This window comes from Pongo pygmaeus, chromosome 19, assembly GCF_028885625.2.
Source record: "Pongo pygmaeus isolate AG05252 chromosome 19, NHGRI_mPonPyg2-v2.0_pri, whole genome shotgun sequence".
NCBI lineage: Eukaryota > Metazoa > Chordata > Mammalia > Primates > Hominidae > Pongo > Pongo pygmaeus.
Window position 1 is genome coordinate 70,315,953 of NC_072392.2, and position 17,567 is coordinate 70,333,519.

The 17,567-nt window shown below is 50.4% G+C and overlaps 1 protein-coding gene and 1 long non-coding RNA gene across 10 annotated transcripts in view; one reads left to right on the top strand and one right to left on the bottom strand.

The window, feature by feature from the left end:
- Positions 1-13,895, top strand: part of HOXB3 (homeobox B3) — a 56,147-nt gene extending 42,252 nt beyond the window's left edge. For 4 of the 8 annotated variants that reach the window (XM_054455990.2, XM_054455985.2, XM_063656292.1 and 1 more), the window contains 3 exons: positions 7,161-7,248; positions 10,130-10,734; positions 11,580-13,895. In XM_054455990.2, coding sequence (XP_054311965.1) covers positions 10,287-10,734; positions 11,580-12,418 — 1,287 coding nt within the window. In that variant the 5' untranslated portion in view covers positions 7,161-7,248; positions 10,130-10,286 and the 3' untranslated portion in view covers positions 12,419-13,895. Of the gene's footprint in view, positions 1-455; positions 7,059-7,160; positions 10,735-11,579 lie in introns of those variants that run through there. The other 4 variants (XM_063656290.1, XM_063656291.1, XM_063656289.1 and 1 more) reach the window with 2 other exon arrangements.
- Positions 11,521-16,962, bottom strand: LOC129016605 (uncharacterized). Of its 2 annotated transcripts, XR_010124683.1 has the most exons (5): positions 16,020-16,962; positions 14,279-14,387; positions 12,804-12,857; positions 12,350-12,412; positions 11,521-11,823 (listed from the first exon to the last, which is right to left on the bottom strand). It is a non-coding gene; the product is annotated as an uncharacterized LOC129016605 (long non-coding RNA). The 2 variants fall into 2 exon arrangements; XR_010124682.1 differs by having other exon boundaries at positions 11,521-12,412.
- Positions 16,963-17,567: the final 605 nt, after the last annotated feature.

Genomic DNA, 17,567 nt, shown 5'->3' on the forward strand with positions numbered 1-17,567 from the left:
GCTAAACTTGCATTTTTCCACCAGACACTTGGGCCCCGCACCAATGAAATCTGAGAGGAAGCGGCTGGGCCCTAAGTGGCCGTAATTTAATTGATTTTATCATAAATCATCAACTTGATGAAGAACCCGAGGTTTCAGTGAAGTAAATTGATATTAATGGGAGTTTCTTGAAATGCAAACTCACTGCATTGTTGGGGCATCTTGAGCTGGGGAGGTAGATTACACGTTTCCCAAGAGCAGAGAGCAGAGACCTGGAGCCCAGCACAGCTTTGGGGGTAGGGAAAGCAAGCTTTGAGGTGCAGCTGCTGGCAGACCTATTTCTATGGGGAAGCATAGCAGAGCGTGGAACTTTGTCATGAGGGACACAGTCTGGCCCTGTGGACCCTGCTGGCCATCTGGGGGAATGCTGGTCTCCAACTGAGGGGGAGGCAACTGGGGAGGCTGGTAGGTGTATGGGCAGGGAGGGGGTCGGGTGAGAAGGCTCGGCTGGTACAATGGGTGCATTGATGCCTGGTTAAAAATTGCCGGGTTGAAACCTTCCTCCTTTAATTAGACAAATTAATTATTTACTGCTCAAGTTGCAGTGTCTAAAAATAGCACTTTTAGTTTGGTAATGAGGGTAGAAAACAACCCACCCTACACACAGAAGAGCAGTAAAACCCAGTGCATGAGCCTCTATGGGGCAAGGGAGGGCCAGGCACTGGGTTGGTGCTCAGTGGTGGTAAGCATTTAAACCCCAAGAGGAAATACTCTGAATCTGGTCACGATGGTGCCCGTTATTGTCTGAACTCAGTTTATTACTTCTTATTGTCACTCACTTTTACATCAGCACATGGAGAATCACTAACATTCAGTCCAAAAAGAGACCTTAGAGATCATTTAGCTAAACCCCTTCCCTCCATACACATGCCCAGGCTTTACAGAAGGGGACACTGAGGCCCAAGGAGTGCCCTGCCTCATGTCACACAGCCAAGCTGGAACATCTGAAATTCAAGCCTTCCAACTCCCAAGCCTATCCCAAGTATGACTATAGACAAATCACTTCCTTGCTCTGGGCCTCAGTTTCATGATCTGTAACAATGGCAAGAGTTGGACTGATTTCTCTCCTGTTCTGAAATTGGGCACCTCTGTGTGTACCCATCCTCAGCAAGACAGTGCATGGGAGGCACTCCCTTGTGTGTCCTGGAGCTCTGTGGGCATCTGGGAATAGAAGTTACTGCATGTTTATTTGCAATATTCAGAGTTTATATACACCCAGAGCAGTGGATGCTTACTCAGTCTGGCTCTAGGAAATCCACTGGAATCTGGACTATTCCTCCTTCTGAAGGTGCCCTTATTCTCAGCTGAGGAGTAGCACTGAGGAGAGCAGTGGAACTAGAAGGCAGTGGAGAGGGGCTAGCTAGCTGGGTTGGGTTGAGATTGGCATTTGGAGAAGGGCTAAGGAAAGAAGGGCTGGGCCTTACTGAGCAAGACCCTTTCCCTGCCAGGCACTGGGCTAAGGCTGTCGTTGTTCTCTGTCTGTGTGTGTGTGTGTGTGTGTGTTTTGAGATGGAGTTTCGCTCTTGTTGCCCAGGCTGGAGTGCAATGGTGCGATCTCCACTCGCCGCAACCTCCACCTCCCGGGTTCAAGCGATTCTCCTGCCTCAGCCTCCCGAGTAGCTGGGATTACAGGCATGCGCCACCACACCTGGCTAATTTTGTATTTTTAGTAGAGACAGTGTTTCTCTATGTTGGTCAGGCTGGTCTCGAACTCCCAACCTCAGGTGATCCGCCTGCCTCGGCCTCCCAACAGTGTGGTTTTTAAGGTGCCCCCTACCCCAGCCCAGGGACTGAACAGTGGTTTCAGAGTTTAGATTCTGTGACAGCAGAGTTTAGATTCTGTGACAGAGTTTAGATTCTGAGAAGCTGCCCCCCTTCTCAGCCTCACCCCAGCCCTGGGCCTTTGAGCCCTCGCTTCTTGGGAGGAGGCACACACAGGGTGCCACAGCACTCTACCGGGTCTCCTCTAGGGTAGCCAGGACAGAAGGCCTGCACGGTGGAAGACCCCACTCTATACTTGCTTTTATTTTCCAGCTCCTCCCCCAGTTCCAAAGGAGTGATGGCTTCTCAATTGCACGGTTGTGAGCAAGGAAATTTCTTGCAGGATCAGGGATATGAAGAGGCTAACAGGGGAGGGGAGGTTTCCAGGCTGCGGGAAGTGTAGTTTGGAATGTGAATTCTGGGGAAGGAGGGAAGAAGAAGATGGGAAGAGATGGGAAACAACCTCATCTTTGGGGCTCTGGAAATCTTCCAGATTTCCAGACACTGGGCAGATAATCCACTTCCTAAAGCCTAGCCCCGAACACTAATTTGAGAGAGAAAAAAAACAAAAGGGCTGGCAGGCACAGACTCTGGCCCTGTCCCATTCTGACTTCGGAGTTTTATATTTGGAGGCAATTCGGAAGGCCTTTCGCTGATTGGTCATTAATCCACTGAGTTATTGTCTGCTAAACAGAGGTCACTGGGAGAGAAACATCCAGTCTGTCAGGAGAGGCCCACTCAACCTCAGGGACTGGGCCCATTCCTCTTTTCCTGCTTCTCCCTCCCTTTCCCAGCACCCCCTGCAGCCCCCAAGCTGCCCAGGATTTGCAGCCTCCCTTCCTTTGCTTTCTCTGCTCTGCCCACATTTGTCTCAACACTTGCTGGGGGTGGGGTTTGCCAGGCTAAGGCTGAGCTTCTAGATGAGGCGGGAGCCCTGATTCAGACTGGGATCTATCACCACCAAGGAGCCCACCTGCCTGAGGCTCCCAACTCGCTGGCAGCACCGACATCCCCTCATTAGCATGTTCAGGCGGCCTCCGTGGTCATCGAGTGGACTTCGCAGACCCTTGTGGCTGCCCTTTTTGTCCTGCCACCCCTTCACGGGCTCGGCTGGGGAGAGGGCAGCGCCCCCACACATGGGGTGGGGAAAAAGTACAGCCTGGATTTTTCTTCTTCCACTGCAGCGACCTTTTTCTTCTTTTGATCCCCACTATTGCTGAGCAGTGTCTATGCGGGTCTCCTCTTCTCCCTTCCGGGTGCCCCTTTGTTCCCTCCTGCTCTGGCTTATTGGAGAGCTGGAGATGGGGATCCAAATGCCAAGAGCCTTCTTCATTAGCAATTCCCATTTTACAACTCCCAGCTTTGAAATCTTTATTAATACTTAAGGGAAAATGGAGATTCGGGTGAGTGTGTGAACTTTATACCACTCTTCTAGGGCTACAAAGTTGGGCAGTGAAGCTGGAAAACAGTGTGGGACCGGGAACCCAGACACGGCCAGGAAGAAACACATCGCCAAACATCTTGCCCCCCAGGCTTCCAGGTCCTAGCTCCCCAGCTAGCCTTTGGGCCAGGCAAATTTTGTGCTGATTGAGCCAGGGGCAGGATCCTTGACTGCCCCAAGTCTGAGATCAGAGATTGGTTTTAAGAGCCAACCAGTATGCCCTTATTGAGAGAATTTTTGTTTGCTAGTTGATGCAGTTTTGGGGGAGGAGAGAAACAGGCACGATCCCGCCGAGGTCTATAAGAGCGGGTAGCCCTTGATTGCTCCAGAGGGTTTAAAGTGCTCCTGTCGCCTGATACTGGGTACCCAGTGGGGTGGGGGAGAGAAGTGCTAGAGCGAGTGCTCTGGCTCCAAAGAAACGGAATGGAAGAGGAAAGGATGTCTGTGAAGAAGGGCATTTTCTCTCATCTTTACCCTTATTATTTTTTTACTTCATTAGTTTATGCTAGTGTCTCTGACTCTTACTCAATTTTCCTCTTTTTCAATTTCTCTTTCTCCTCCTTTCTCTCTCTCTCTCTCTCTCACACACACACACACACCCCACACACACATGGGCACACAAAGTTTCCCAGGTTTCACTCCCAAATCCAAGAAGAAATTGTTCCCTCTTCTGTATCTCCAGTCTGCTCCGAAATCATGGCTTCACTCTCAGGGATGATAAGCCCTTCTCCCGCTTCTCTTTTCCCAGACCCCAAAGTCTTCCCTCAGACTGCTCTGGCATCCCCCACCCCAAGTTCCTTGCCCAAACTCCTCACTACCAGCCTTTATCCCCTGAAGTTTGAAAAACCCCTGGCTAGCAGCAACACCTCAGTCCAAACAGGGGCCCTTAGGGGTGCCTGTTCCACCCTCCGTCCTCCAGCCTCCCAGCCCTAATCAGAGGGCAGCCCGCCTGCTGGCCAGAGACCTCTGAGAATGGAAGAAAAAAGGCAAGACAGAAACTAAACTGGGATGTAATTGCCTCCCAAGTATTCCAAATGGGCTCTGTACTCCAGAATTAAGAAGCCCCCACTCCATCTCCTACCGCATTTTGGGGGTGTATGTCCTCCGACAGATTTTCTCCAGGTTCGTTTTCTTGCTTCTCGGTCCTCTTTTTCACTCCCACCCCACTATGCCCCACTGCCTTCTGTAGCCCGAGGGACCACAAAGGGTTGAGGAGGCTTGGGGAAGGGAGGGGTCTGCCGTTGTCTCTGGAACACTCCTCCACCCCCAGCTCAGCTCGAGGCCCGCTTCTCCTGCAGCCGGCCTGAGGCTGTCTGGGTGCCTTCTGGACTCTTGTGTTATTCCTAGAGGCAAAGCTGCGCAGTCCTAAAAGCAATCAGGTTCTCCTCTTCTCTCAGTTTTACAATGACCTTCTCTAACCCAATGATAGTAACAGCTAGGACAGCAGAGGTTTTGAGGTACATTCTTGGCTTTTTTTTTATTTTGGGGAGTGATAGAAAAAAACCCCAAAGGTACTGGTTTCTTTAAGCCTCTGGAAGCCTCCCTGGCCTGAGTCCCCGACCCACCAAGCTCAAAGTTACATGGGGTCTGACCCTGTAGGTCTCTAACCAGAGTGTAGAGATCTCAGGACAGACTTTTTGCAGCCACATACTCAGGCACCCCTGACAGGTCTCTTTGGGGTTCCAGGCTGGCTTGAGCCCCAAGTCTAGGTCTGACTTGGATGTTTTATTTTCTTGATACTACTAATAAACACAGAAAAATACTAATAAACACAGAATAATAGCTACTAATAATAAACACAGAAAAATAGCTCCCACCCTCCATCCCCACATCCCCCAACCCGTGCTTCCCTCCAGCCGTTGACTTTCTAGGTAGGAGGTGGGGTCCTCAGGACATTACATTCTGAGGCTCTGCAAGTGGCTCCTGTTGCTGGAGGGCAGGAAGGCCATAGGTACCCCTGGTTTATCAGGGTCCCTGGAAACCGGCTGCTCCATATCACCCGGCCTGACTTAGCCTTGCCTGGAAGAAGTAGGGGCTGGAGGCCAGGGGCCACTCCCTATCTCATCCCAAAGTAGAGCCTGTGAGTGGGGAGAGAGAGGGAATGAGGGAAGCTTTGCCAGACACCTCCAGCCTATGCTGGAGGGAACACAATAGCTGGAAATCAACTCTCACCTTTGTTGTCCCCAGTCCCATTCCCTCTTCTGGTGCATCCAGATGGGAGAAGGCAAAAGCCAAGTATTCTAACCAGGAAATCACAGGGTAGTGCCTTACACGAAGTTAAGAGGACCAGTTTTCCAAGCTGCCTTTAGAGAAAAGAGTCAGCTTTCTATTTCGTCCCCTAGCTCCGAGTCCGCAGTTAGGCAGAATTGCAAACACTCCTGCTTTGGGAAATGTCCTGGTGCTCTTTTTGTCTTTTCCTTCCTCCCAGAATGACTGTTCCCCACCCCCTGTCCCAAATCTGCCGACACCTACATTTTTGGCTCCTGTCTTCCTCCTACAGGCCTCCTCCTTGCCTTTTCCTGCCCTGCTCAAACACACCCTAAGAAAACTTTAGCTTTTGTGGCCTTCCTCACTTGTGCCAAGAGTCATAAATCTTGCAGGGCAGAGAGAAACAAACAGAGTTGTTCTGAATAATAATAATAACCATCTTCCATCTCTTCTGCCAGTGCATTTAAAATTAAGCCACCCTGCTAGTTCTTCTCTTCTTAGAAGTACAAATGTCCTTATCACCTCTTAGCCCCTTCTGCCTATTCGGAGGTGAGAATCATAACAGAAACTTATCCGTGAAGTTCTTTCAGCCTGTCTACTGCCAGCCAGTCTGAAGCTCAAGCTAAAACACAGAGTCCTCCTTTTGTCACCCTTTTCTCAACCCTCCTCCTCCTGCAAGATGTTCAGGGTTTTTAAAATCATCACTCACCGCTTGTTGTCTGTTCTCAAAAAGAAAAAGGGGGAGGGTTTTTTTTTTTAAAAAAAAAAAGGTCTGGTCTTTCCCTCTCCCTTGGTTAGAGACTGGGCCTGGAGACTGGGGGGAGATTTGAGAGGAATAGAGAGGGTGTAGTGGAGGGAAGAAGCCGGGGCTGGAGACTCAGAAGGAGGGAGCCAGAGTGTGAGGGTTGGAGATCAAGAACTACTTTCTAAAAAAGTCCTAGTGTTCCAATTCCGAATGAGTGCACAGGGGCACCTGGCACCCTCACCCCCGGGCCAGGCCTGCCTTTGACTCAGCCTCCAAATGCTACTTCTCAAATTAGCATAATGGTTCACTAGTGGGGTATGGGGGGAGCTGTGAACTTCACCACCCTTCCTTGCCTTTGCTCACCTCTTCCTCCCTGTCCCTCCAATCTAGATTTAAATTTTTACCTGTTCTTTAAGAAAAAATAAAAAATAAAAGAAAACCCTCTCTTCTTTCCTTCTCACTCTTTTTTTGGGGAGGGTATTTTAAAATTTCCCCCCTTCCCCATCACCACCATAACCTTCCCTTCTTATCAGGCATCTAAGCTTGCTAAAGGGGGAGAGGTGGGGGGGTGTGTGAGCTTGTGTGTGAGTGAGTGAGTGTGTGTGTGTGTGTCTGTGTGGTTTTTTTTCCCTGTGTAAAAGCAGAGGCCATTGTTACGGAGAGTAGGGCGTACCAGTCTTATAGGGCAACCACACTGTGGCGGCTTAGCCCTGCTGGAGCCCGGAGCTGGATTCTGGCGAGCTGAGCCGCCCGGCACCTTTCGGTCTTCTATTTTTTTTCCCGCTCCCCCACCCCCTCCCTCCTGCGCACCCCTGCTCCTAAGCCGAGTGAATTGAAGCGGACGCCGCGCGGCTCCTCTGGCCGGTCTGCCCCTCGGGCTCCCCAGCCGGGGGTGGCTTTGCGGGGCGCGGGGGGCGGGGGGCGACGCAGCTTTAAACAGTGGTCTTTTTTTCCTTTGCCTTCAAGGAGGGGAGATTTCTCGCCTGCCGCTCGCGCTGGGGCTCGATGTGAATATATATTATGTCTGCCTGTTCTCCCCTCGTCGGTGGCTAAGGTAAGCTGGACTGAAATAGGCTATCAGTTTGTGAATGGCGGAGAGTATGTCTCAATGATTTATGGCCCATATGACTCCAATCTCGGTTCAAGAAGAGTTCACAAGCTTTAAGCTTCCTTCCACGCAGCGACTCTCTCTCTCCCTCCCTCCCTCCCTCCCTCTCTCTCCCTCTCTCTCTCTCTCTCTCTCCCTCTCTCTCCCTCTCTCTTCCTGCTTCTCTCCTCTTTTCTCCTCTCATTTCTTTCAGCAGCCAGATCCAGGGCTGAATTTTCTCCCCGGCTGCTAAGAAAGTCTCAACCTTTCTCTGTCTTCCTTTCTTGTTATTTTTCTTCCATTAATTTTTTTAAGTCCTGGAAGATGGCCTATCCCCTCTCTCGGGGCTTCCCCAGCTATTGTTACTCTCCTGGCTCTCCCTGGGGTATGCTTGGCAAGGTGGGGTTCTTGCGGGGGGCTCATCTCCCTTCTCCAGCGAGACCCTGGGGGGAAGCCGGCAGCCACCGTCTCCCTCCCTCCCTCCCGAAGAGCCATATGGAACCTGAATTTTTCCAACATGGAGGCAAGGGAAATAGATCTGTTTGGCTTGGTAGAGCTGTTCCCCACCCCCTCTTGTTCTGGATCCCAGATCTCGGGTCCCCTTAGCACCTTTCCCCTTCCCACTGTCCCGTCCGCCAGGCCTCGGCGCTCTCCAACCCGGAGCCCTGCTGAGCAAAGTCCCGAAGCGGAGTTTCTAAGGCGCCTTTTAATTCGGTTACCTCCAGCTCCCAAAACTTGCTGCCGCCCGCGGGGCTCGGCCCTCGGCCAGCTGGTGTGCTGGGAACCTGCCTCCGATAACCATTTTGGTGTCCTGATCGCTTGCTCTTCTTCGCCTCCTTGGGCCATCGTAGGTGGCTGGTAGCTTGTCGCCAGTCGCCGCGGCAGCAGCGACCGGCCGAGGCAGCCTGGCAGCAGCAGCCAGGGACTACCCGGGTGCACAAACCTTCCCAGCCCTGTCTGCACCACCGGCGGAGTCTCCATTCTTTCCTATCGCGTCTCTGGCTCCTTCGCTTTCCACACTCGCCTGGCCTCCGTCCCGCGATGGTTTGGGGTTTATTGCAAGGGGAGCGGCAGGAATTTCGGCCCCAGGCGTCTAGTTAAATTATTGTTTTATTATTATTACTATCATCATCATTATTATTGCTGTAACAATCATTTAGACTAAATAAAGCCAGGGCCTAGCCAGCCAACCCCCTCCAACGTTTTTATTTCATTCTCTTCTCTATTAATAACAACCACAACTAATGCCTGTTAATTAATTCCCCCTTCAGCCAGGGCTGCTCGGAAGCTAATTTTGGTTAAATCAGCAGAGGCTAATGGTAATAATAATAAAGGGATTGGGTCAGCCTGGTCAATTGAACTCTGGTTCTCCCTGGAAGGACCTGCTGCTTTGCAGACCCATGTGTATTTCCAGAAACCAATTGGAACTCAGGGTTACACTGATTCCCTTTTGAGTACAAATCTGTGCCATGAAGAAGGGGATTTATGTGAGGGAGGGACTTTCTTCACCTGCACTCCTTTTATTTTATTTTCCTATGTTTAGTTCTCTAACTAAAGGAGTTGAACAGCTAGGCTGAATGAGATTAAAGTTTTCCAAACACACACGGCAGTATGGAGGTTTTATGAAAAGTGGTGGTGAAGAGTTGGGAGAGACAGAGGGAAAAAAAATGCAGTCAGAAGTTTCAGAACAAATACACAAAATCCTATGTTAGTTTGAATCTTTATTTTTCTGGCACACTTTTAAAAGGCTGTATTAAAATAGTGATTTTTTTTTTTTTTGCCTCAGGGAACCTCAGTCAACAGGAATACCTCTGTTTCTAACCTAGAGAATAATATTGTTAAAATTGCTTTGTTAATTTTTTTTTCCTCAGGAATAATTTTCTCTTTTGGAAAGCACTTTCCCCGTCTCAGTAGAAAAGTCTAGCAGTTGTAACTTCTTGTTTCTTATTTTCTTTGGGGGAAATCAAAGAAAACAGACGGTGAAGGAAAGGGTGGGAAAAATGAAGTCTCATGAAAAAAAAAAAGAGAGGTCCGGGGAGAGACCTGGGCCAAATGGTCACAGCATCAACTGGCGTGGCCCAGGAAATTGAAACAATCCTGCTCCATCTGGGGACCCCACAGGGCCACTGGCTGCTGGATCCCAGGTTTGGCTGAGCAAAGACAAGGGCCGGAGGTGGTGGTGCCTGCAGCAGGGCCATGGACAGATGAGTCTCAGTTCAGCTGGCTCTTGAGGTTAAAAATCATCGGGAAGTTTCTAGGTCAGGCTGTTGTTGTCTTCCTGGTGGGAGAGTGGTGGGAAGTGGAGAGGACACCTCACAAGAGAAGCTTCTCTGCTGAACTTGCTTCTCCTGACTGTCCTTTTAGGAGATCCTTTGGTTTTCCTTCAGGCTAGACTTTGCTTGGGCAAGAGACCTAAACCGACTTGGAAGGAGGCAAAGGCTGGAAGCATAGAAGCCTCTGGGCTCAGAGGATGGTGTTGATGATGCTTTTATTTTGGAGTCTCCTAGTGTCCCCTCCCTTGAGCCATCCTATCCCAGAGTTGGGGAGGAGAGATAGGGAGAGAGGGACTAGGGGAGGTCAGGGGCTAGTGCACAGGCAGGAGAGAAGCAATGGCCTTTGCCATAGATTCTACATCTAGGCAGTCTTGAAAGGCATATAGTCTTTATTTATTTATTTTTTTTTTAGTGGAAATGAAAACTGGTGGGCTTTTTTTCTCAGCATCTGCTTTGGAGATGTTGGGGAGGGGAGAAGAAAAAACCCTATTGATGTCAGTTCCCTTTTCAGTTCCTAAGATGGATTCGAGCCCCAGTCCTCTTCTCCCCCTTGTGTCTCTTCTCTCGCCTCGCAGGTCAGCCGCTTGGAACAGACCCCGGAGGAGGGGGGCAGAGAGGGGAGGTCGGGGGGGGGGTCCGGCGTGTCACGTGACCCCCAGGGTTGCCAATGTCCGGTCCTGAGGGTATCAGGCCTTTCCAAGTTGCCACCCACTGCCCAGGCCTCACCCAGCGATGCAGAAAGCCACCTACTACGACAACGCCGCGCCTGCTCTCTTCGGAGGCTATTCCTCGTACCCTGGCAGCAATGGCTTCGGCTTCGATGGCCCCCCCCAACCCCCATTTCAGGCCGCCACGCACCTGGAGGGTGACTACCAGCGCTCAGCGTGCTCGCTGCAGTCCCTGGGCAACGCTGCCCCACATGCCAAGAGCAAGGAGCTCAACGGCAGTTGCATGAGGCCGGGTCTGGCCCCCGAGCCCCTGCCCGCCCCGCCCGGCTCACCCCCGCCCAGTGCCGCACCTACCAGTGCCACTAGCAACAGCAGTAATGGGGGCGGGCCCAGCAAAAGTGGTCCCCCAAAGTGCGGTCCCGGCACCAACTCCACCCTCACCAAACAGATATTCCCCTGGATGAAAGAGTCGAGGCAAACGTCCAAGCTGAAAAACAGCTCCCCCGGCACAGGTACCAGTTCTCTGCCTTCCTTGTCCTCAGCTTTTGTCGGAGCCAGGAATGTCACTGTTATTCTAGCATCCAGCCCCTAGGCGCCCGCGAGGCTGCCTGGGAACAATATTAGGTGGCCGGCGGGTACATTTTTGATACTCCCACCCCCTAATGACCCCTGACCCCGCCAACACCCTCCTCCCTCTAGCCGCCCTCCACCGGAGCTTCTGAAAGCTCCAGAAGGCCCGGTGTGTGGCCTCAAAGCCCTTCCCAAGGCCACAGAGCCAAGACGAGGCGCTGCCGGGAGGATGCAGAGTCGTCAAGGATTGATTATTATTAAGTATGATTACTGTGGGTATTAATCACAATCGCTTGGACGGCCCGGGGTCCCGGCCTCCAGGAACAGCAGCCTCTTCGTGCCACACTTCCTGCCCACGAGTGTCCAGATTACCCCGAGGATTCTCCTCAGTCTCCCATCCTGTCCTCAGGACGGGGTGGGCGGGGAGGGGAAATGTCTTCCCTGACCTGGAATTGGGGATAAGGGGGAGAAAGCACGCACGCGAAAATCCAGCCCTAAATAAATGGCCATGCGGCTCTGTCTGTGTGACATGATCAAATTTTCATAAGCTGGGGCAGCGAAAGGAGAACAGGTCTCTTAATAAATGCCACTATTATAGAGTGTCCGCTAATGCGACGGGCGGTGGGGTGGGGGAGTGAGGAGGAGGCGGGGACGCGAAGGGGAGGGCGGCGGGGGCTCCGAGTCCAGGCCTGGATTTATTAAGAAACGATGCATTCAATTTCGGCGTGTTCAGTAATTATCTTTTATTTCATTTTCTCCCCTTCCCACCCCTCCCTCTCGGATCCAGCAGAGGGCTGTGGTGGCGGCGGCGGCGGAGGCAGTGGTGGCAGCGGGGGCGGTGGCGGCGGCGGCGGCGGGGGAGGGGACAAGAGCCCCCCGGGGTCGGCGGCGTCCAAGCGGGCGCGGACGGCGTACACGAGCGCGCAGCTGGTGGAGCTGGAGAAGGAGTTCCATTTTAACCGCTACCTGTGCCGGCCTCGCCGTGTGGAGATGGCCAACCTGCTGAACCTCAGCGAGCGGCAGATCAAGATCTGGTTCCAGAACCGGCGCATGAAGTACAAGAAGGACCAGAAGGCCAAGGGATTGGCCTCGTCGTCGGGGGGCCCATCTCCAGCTGGCAGCCCCCCACAGCCCATGCAGTCCACGGCCGGCTTCATGAACGCCTTACACTCCATGACCCCCAGCTACGAGAGCCCGTCCCCACCTGCCTTCGGTAAAGCCCACCAGAATGCCTACGCGCTGCCCTCCAACTACCAGCCCCCTCTCAAAGGCTGCGGCGCCCCGCAGAAGTACCCTCCGACCCCGGCTCCCGAGTATGAGCCGCACGTCCTCCAAGCCAACGGGGGCGCCTACGGGACGCCCACCATGCAGGGCAGTCCGGTGTACGTGGGAGGGGGCGGCTACGCGGATCCGCTGCCGCCCCCTGCCGGCCCCTCCCTCTATGGCCTCAACCACCTTTCCCATCACCCTTCCGGGAACCTGGACTACAACGGGGCGCCCCCTATGGCGCCCAGCCAGCACCACGGACCCTGCGAACCCCACCCCACCTACACAGACCTCTCCTCTCACCACGCGCCTCCTCCTCAGGGTAGAATCCAAGAAGCGCCCAAATTAACACACCTGTGATGGGAAAGGGCGAACGAGGATTAGGGGATGGGGAGGAAGAGAGAGACTGTGGAGCTCTGGGGGGCAGCCTGGAGGTCTGAAAGAGGAGCCAGGAAGGTAGTCGCCAGGCTTCCTGGTCAGAACCGGCCTAGAACTCCTGCCCCTCCCCCTGGCCTGAGAGGTTGCTTTTAAGTCCTCCACCCCTTGTTCCATCTGCCTGCCAACCCATCGGAAAGAAAACCACATCATATTGGAGATGACCCCATCAACCCCAGGGCTCCAGCACTACCAAGTTGGAATTCCACGCCCGGGAGTGGGGTAGAGGAAGACGAGATAGGACGAGGCAGAAAAGCACATTTTAAAAACCAGACAAGATGGCTAGGCCATCACCAACCAACGGACTTACCTTACATCTTTGTAGGTAATTCCCCCAAATCTTGATTTTTTTCCCTCAATTATCCTTTAAAAAATAAGAAAACACATTTCAGACCTAAAGGGCACAAAACACGTTCCCTTCCAACTTTCCCAGAACCTCAAATTTGTTCCCATTTATTTGAGGTTTATTGAGGTACCTACCCCCTCCACTTCTAGCCCCTGGTTTTTCTGCTCTAGAACGTTCATATCTATACATCCCACCCCCATCAATTACAGTTTTTAGAGGGCTCAGGGATGGTGAGAGATCCTGAAAGAGCTGCCTATATTATAAATTATATATATATATTTTTTAAGGGAAAGTTTGGAGGCTAGGGCAGGCAGGTTGTTAGGACTGAAGGTTTGCCCATTCTGCTGCCTCCATCTCAGCTCCAGCTCCATCCCCCTCTCCACAGAAAGCAGTTGGTGACAAGAGGTTCTATACTTTTCTTTTCTTCTGTTGCTCTCTTGACTTAACGTGAAAACAGGGTATATTTGAACAAACTGTCTGTCCCAGGCAGGGGCTGGGCAGGGCCTGTGTGCCTTGCTCAGCCTCCTGACAGGACACTTTTGTTGCACTTAGAGTTTACATTTTAATGGATGTAAAAACAACTGTGAGAGATGTCTGGGCCTGCAGAAGTCCAGCATTGCTCAAAAAAGCGTGTGTTCTAGTGAACATTTTCATATATATTTATTGGTTATAGCCTGTTAAAATATTTTCTTTTTTGTATTATTTATCCCCCTACATTATGTATTTATATGAGGGAAAAAAAGGAAAAATTGTACTTTTTTAGTATTTACTTGTTATAAAGGACATTGTGTTTCCTGTCATGTAAAACCGGCTATTTTAGTTACTGTTGTACTCTAGAAAAGAGCTGTAGGTTTATGTTAAACTCGTACTTATGAACAATTGTAATTAGTTCTAAAAGGCATGAACTCAGCTCCTAATCATCCCTGTATAGTCCTGAATTTGTAGAACTAGAGTTAATTCCCTCTTGGAACTTTCTTTGTTCTTCAGTAGTTACTTTTTTCCTTACCTAAAAGGGTTGTCTGTCAAACAATTCTTGAATAAACTTTCTGTTATCAATTTTATCTTGTCCTGGTGGTCCAATTTAGATAGCAGAGCAAGGCTGCTGACTGCCAAATTTCCCCCAAGGGAAGAAGGACAAGGACAAGGACATTGAAGACCCTTCCCTGGCCTTTTTGTCCACTTCCCAGGTTCCTGTCTCCCCCTTGATATGTCTTAAGTTTAAATACCATTTTCTCACTCATAAGAGCCTGTAACATTTTGCCAACTTCTTCAGCTGTGGTTTAAGTAACAAGTTGGGAGGTAAGGGGGGACTCTTGGATGCTCTCTGTAGGTTTTTCTGTTTGGCCTCTATGCCTCTAGGTTTTTCATTCATTGACCTTTCGTCTGTTAGCTCCTTTGGCCACGACCTCCCCCACCCCCCACCCCTTCCCACTACCAACAAGAAAATCTGGCCGATTACGGTTTCTTCCACGAAACCTAAACTTCGCAATCCTCTTCCGGAGCTACAAAGAAGTTGTCACGTGACCCGAAGCCCAACCACCATTGGGTCTAAAATGAAAACAAAGAAAAATGATTAATCTAAAAAACAAAACAAAACAAAAAAAAAAACTGAGGCCTAGACTTCTCAGGTCAAACTTTAAAACTAAGTAAAATTAAATCACTAAATAAAACTCGAGGCGGAGGGAGGGGAAGCACGTTCGATTTCCCCTGCCAGAGAAAGGGGAGAGGAGGGTAGGAGAAGCTGTTGGATCCAAGCATAAATAAAATGGTCCCCAGGCTAAAGTGCAGCTCTGTTTCCACCATCCTTGGGAAAACTTCATTTCTTAGTCGTGGTTCCATAAAAGTTTTATCACATTGGAGTGAGAATAGAGAGGGTCTGTCAAAGATGAAATGTCACCGCCGAGTCGCTGGAGCCGATAAGAGCGAGAAGACAGCGCGGCTGAAATATGGAGCTAATTCGTTGAAAGAGAAGCGATGGCTGCTTGCTGAAGAGCTGCATAATTCTAATTGTAAGCGATGTGCCCACATTGCTTAATTAGGAGCATATATTTGGTGGTAGTGATGGTGGGGGAGTGAGAATCGTTCCAGGCCCCGCCTTAAAGCGAGGGCTGATTTTCATTTTTATGTTGCATCCTGGCAGTCCAAGGTTAGTAATTATAGTCTTTATGCAACAATAAATAACAATAAAAAAGCAACCTGAATTCTACACCCTCCCCCTTCCCCACCATCAAGTAGGATTTTAACTGGACTCATCCAAGCAGCAAGCAATTTAGCATTGGGTCAGGCTATAATTTAAAGGCATAAGAGTGTGCAAAGTTTGATGGGGATCAAATAATGCTCAAGGGTTTTTCTTTCTTTCTCTTTGTCTCTTCTTCCCTGAGTAACATTTTCTGAATGATATAACTAGATGAACACCATGTTTGGCTCTGGGGGTGGGTTGGGTTGTTATTTATCTAGCAGGAAAGAGGCCAAGAAAGAGAATGTAGCTTAAGTTTGAAAAACAGAGGTTTGGCTCAAAGCTGGAATTGCAAACAAGAAAAATAAGAACCAACTTGGCTTGGTGTTGTTCCCTATCCTTCTCTTTGGAAGATTCCAGGCGCTCAGCTAAAGCAGCCAAAGACGTGGGTAAAATATCCGTGCTGTTAAATTCACAGCAGGACAGGCGGCAGGGGAGGGATGTCTCTGAAAAGGAGGGTTCTCTTGGCCCCTTTTAACACCCAAGTTTTCCGCTGTTTGCTAATCTGGCCATAAAATCTGTCAGTGAGGGTTAGAGAGAGCTGTATTTCCTGCAGGGACAGTCTGCCCGAGTTGCCTGAGATAAGCTCTGAATCCTTCAGCCAGCTGGAGAAGCTGTTGCTAAACTTTCAGAGGTGTTCAAGGGGGTGAACCCACTCTCAGGCCTCCCTGCATGACTTCCAGACAGTTACTATTTGGATTCTTCTATGCCCACCCCCATCCACACCTCTAAATGGCAAAAATTGTTTTCTTTGGAGCCTAGTTGCACACTACTGTCGCTGGCCACTTTGCCCAGGTCAGAGCAGCTCTCTCTGTTCTGAGCCCTCCAGAGCATGCCTCCTCGGTCCCGGCAGCCCCCACCTCCAACTCCCCTTTCTCCATCCTCCTCTCCCCCACCCTCATGCTTCTACTCAGACTTCTCTGTCCTTCTTTTTAAGTACTCACCACCACCCACGCAGATGTTACACTGACAGAAAGTTTCTAGTTCCAGCTCCGGGCTCAGTTGCCATTTCTCTGCTAACCAGCCTTCTCCTCCTGGCTGGGCAGCAGAGAGAGAGGAGGGGGAGGGGAGGCCAGAGCCGTGGGAGTTCTCCAGGCAAACTTTCCACCCAACTTAGCGCTTTCCCTCTGTCCCCATTTCCCGTCTGTTTCCCAGCTCTCCCAGAATCACCTTTCTCTTTTGCACCCCCACCCCCACCCCCAGGCCTTTTTAAGGGATGTGAAGTTTTGGCTGTTGCCTCTGCTTTCCCAAAGAGCCAAATTCTTTGATGCAATCGGAGGGAGCTGTCAGGGGGCTAAGATTGATCGCCTCATCTCCTCTCCATCCCTCTGACCCACTTATTTAAAAATCTTCTCCCAGATCGACTTTTCATTTTCTGCTTTGAGGCCTAGTTTCCCACCAATTGCTTGGGGCTCAGAGTCTTGTGCCCTCTCCCTATAGTAAATTACAACACTCTAAACTTCAGACTATCTTGGTCTCCTCAAAATAAAATAAATTTTAAAAACATTTTCCCCCAGGAGCCAGAAATGGAATATCATCTCAGTGGTCATTATTTCCACCCCTACCATCTTCAGGGAATTCTTCCTTGTCAGGGATTCTTTTTTTTTTTTCTTTACTTTTTTTTTTAACTAGCACAATGGCAAAAATGGGAGGGAAAGTCTCTTTGTCCTAGGGGAAAAGCTCCCCACCACACTCATGCACACACAGAACGCTGATCTGAACTTTGAGAGTGCTCTAAGTTAAATCAATTGGCTACCCCAGTTCTTGTTCATGTCCCTGGATATGGATACAGATACAAGCTTGAGGCTTGAGTGGGTAAATGCACATCTTAGACTCTGCCTGTTTTTGGGGATGTCACAGAGAAGCATGGAAGCCTGAAAGTGAGGAAAGCAGGGGTACATAAGGGGCAGAGGCAGTGCTGCAAACACTGGGTAGAGAAGAGAACCCAGGCCATACAGCCATGGAGGCCAGAGGCCCAAAAATGCCCCTCATGCTCTATCTCACTTCTATGTGTCCGCCTGGGATTTCCTGTCCATTTCCCAAGATTTAACTGTTGCTTTTGGAGGGTAACAGGGATAGTGGTGCTGATGATTGTAAATCTCTTATTTGCACCTTAACACTGACCTTTTTCAAACAGTGGAAGCCTCTTTCGACTCCCTCTTCCTCCAACGCGGAGATCCTCACTCATCTTTTCCTGGGGAAGGGGAGAAGGGAAGGGGATGCTGCTGGTCACGTAAAGAAGGCCTTAATTTACTCTATTAAAATACTTGGAAAAGAGGAGGGTTTCTCCCTTAGAGTCTCTTCTTTTCCAGGCTTCTGAAACCTTCTAACCTTCGAAGGGGATGAGGAAAAAGTTCCTCTAGCTTTTCTGGAGAAACGGAGGCATTGGGGAGAGAGCGTGTGAGGCACTGGTGTAGGAATGGGGGCTCATGGTGTCCAGGTCGTGGTCCTCTGGTGTTTTTGAATCAATTAAACCAAATAATGCTCTGTTT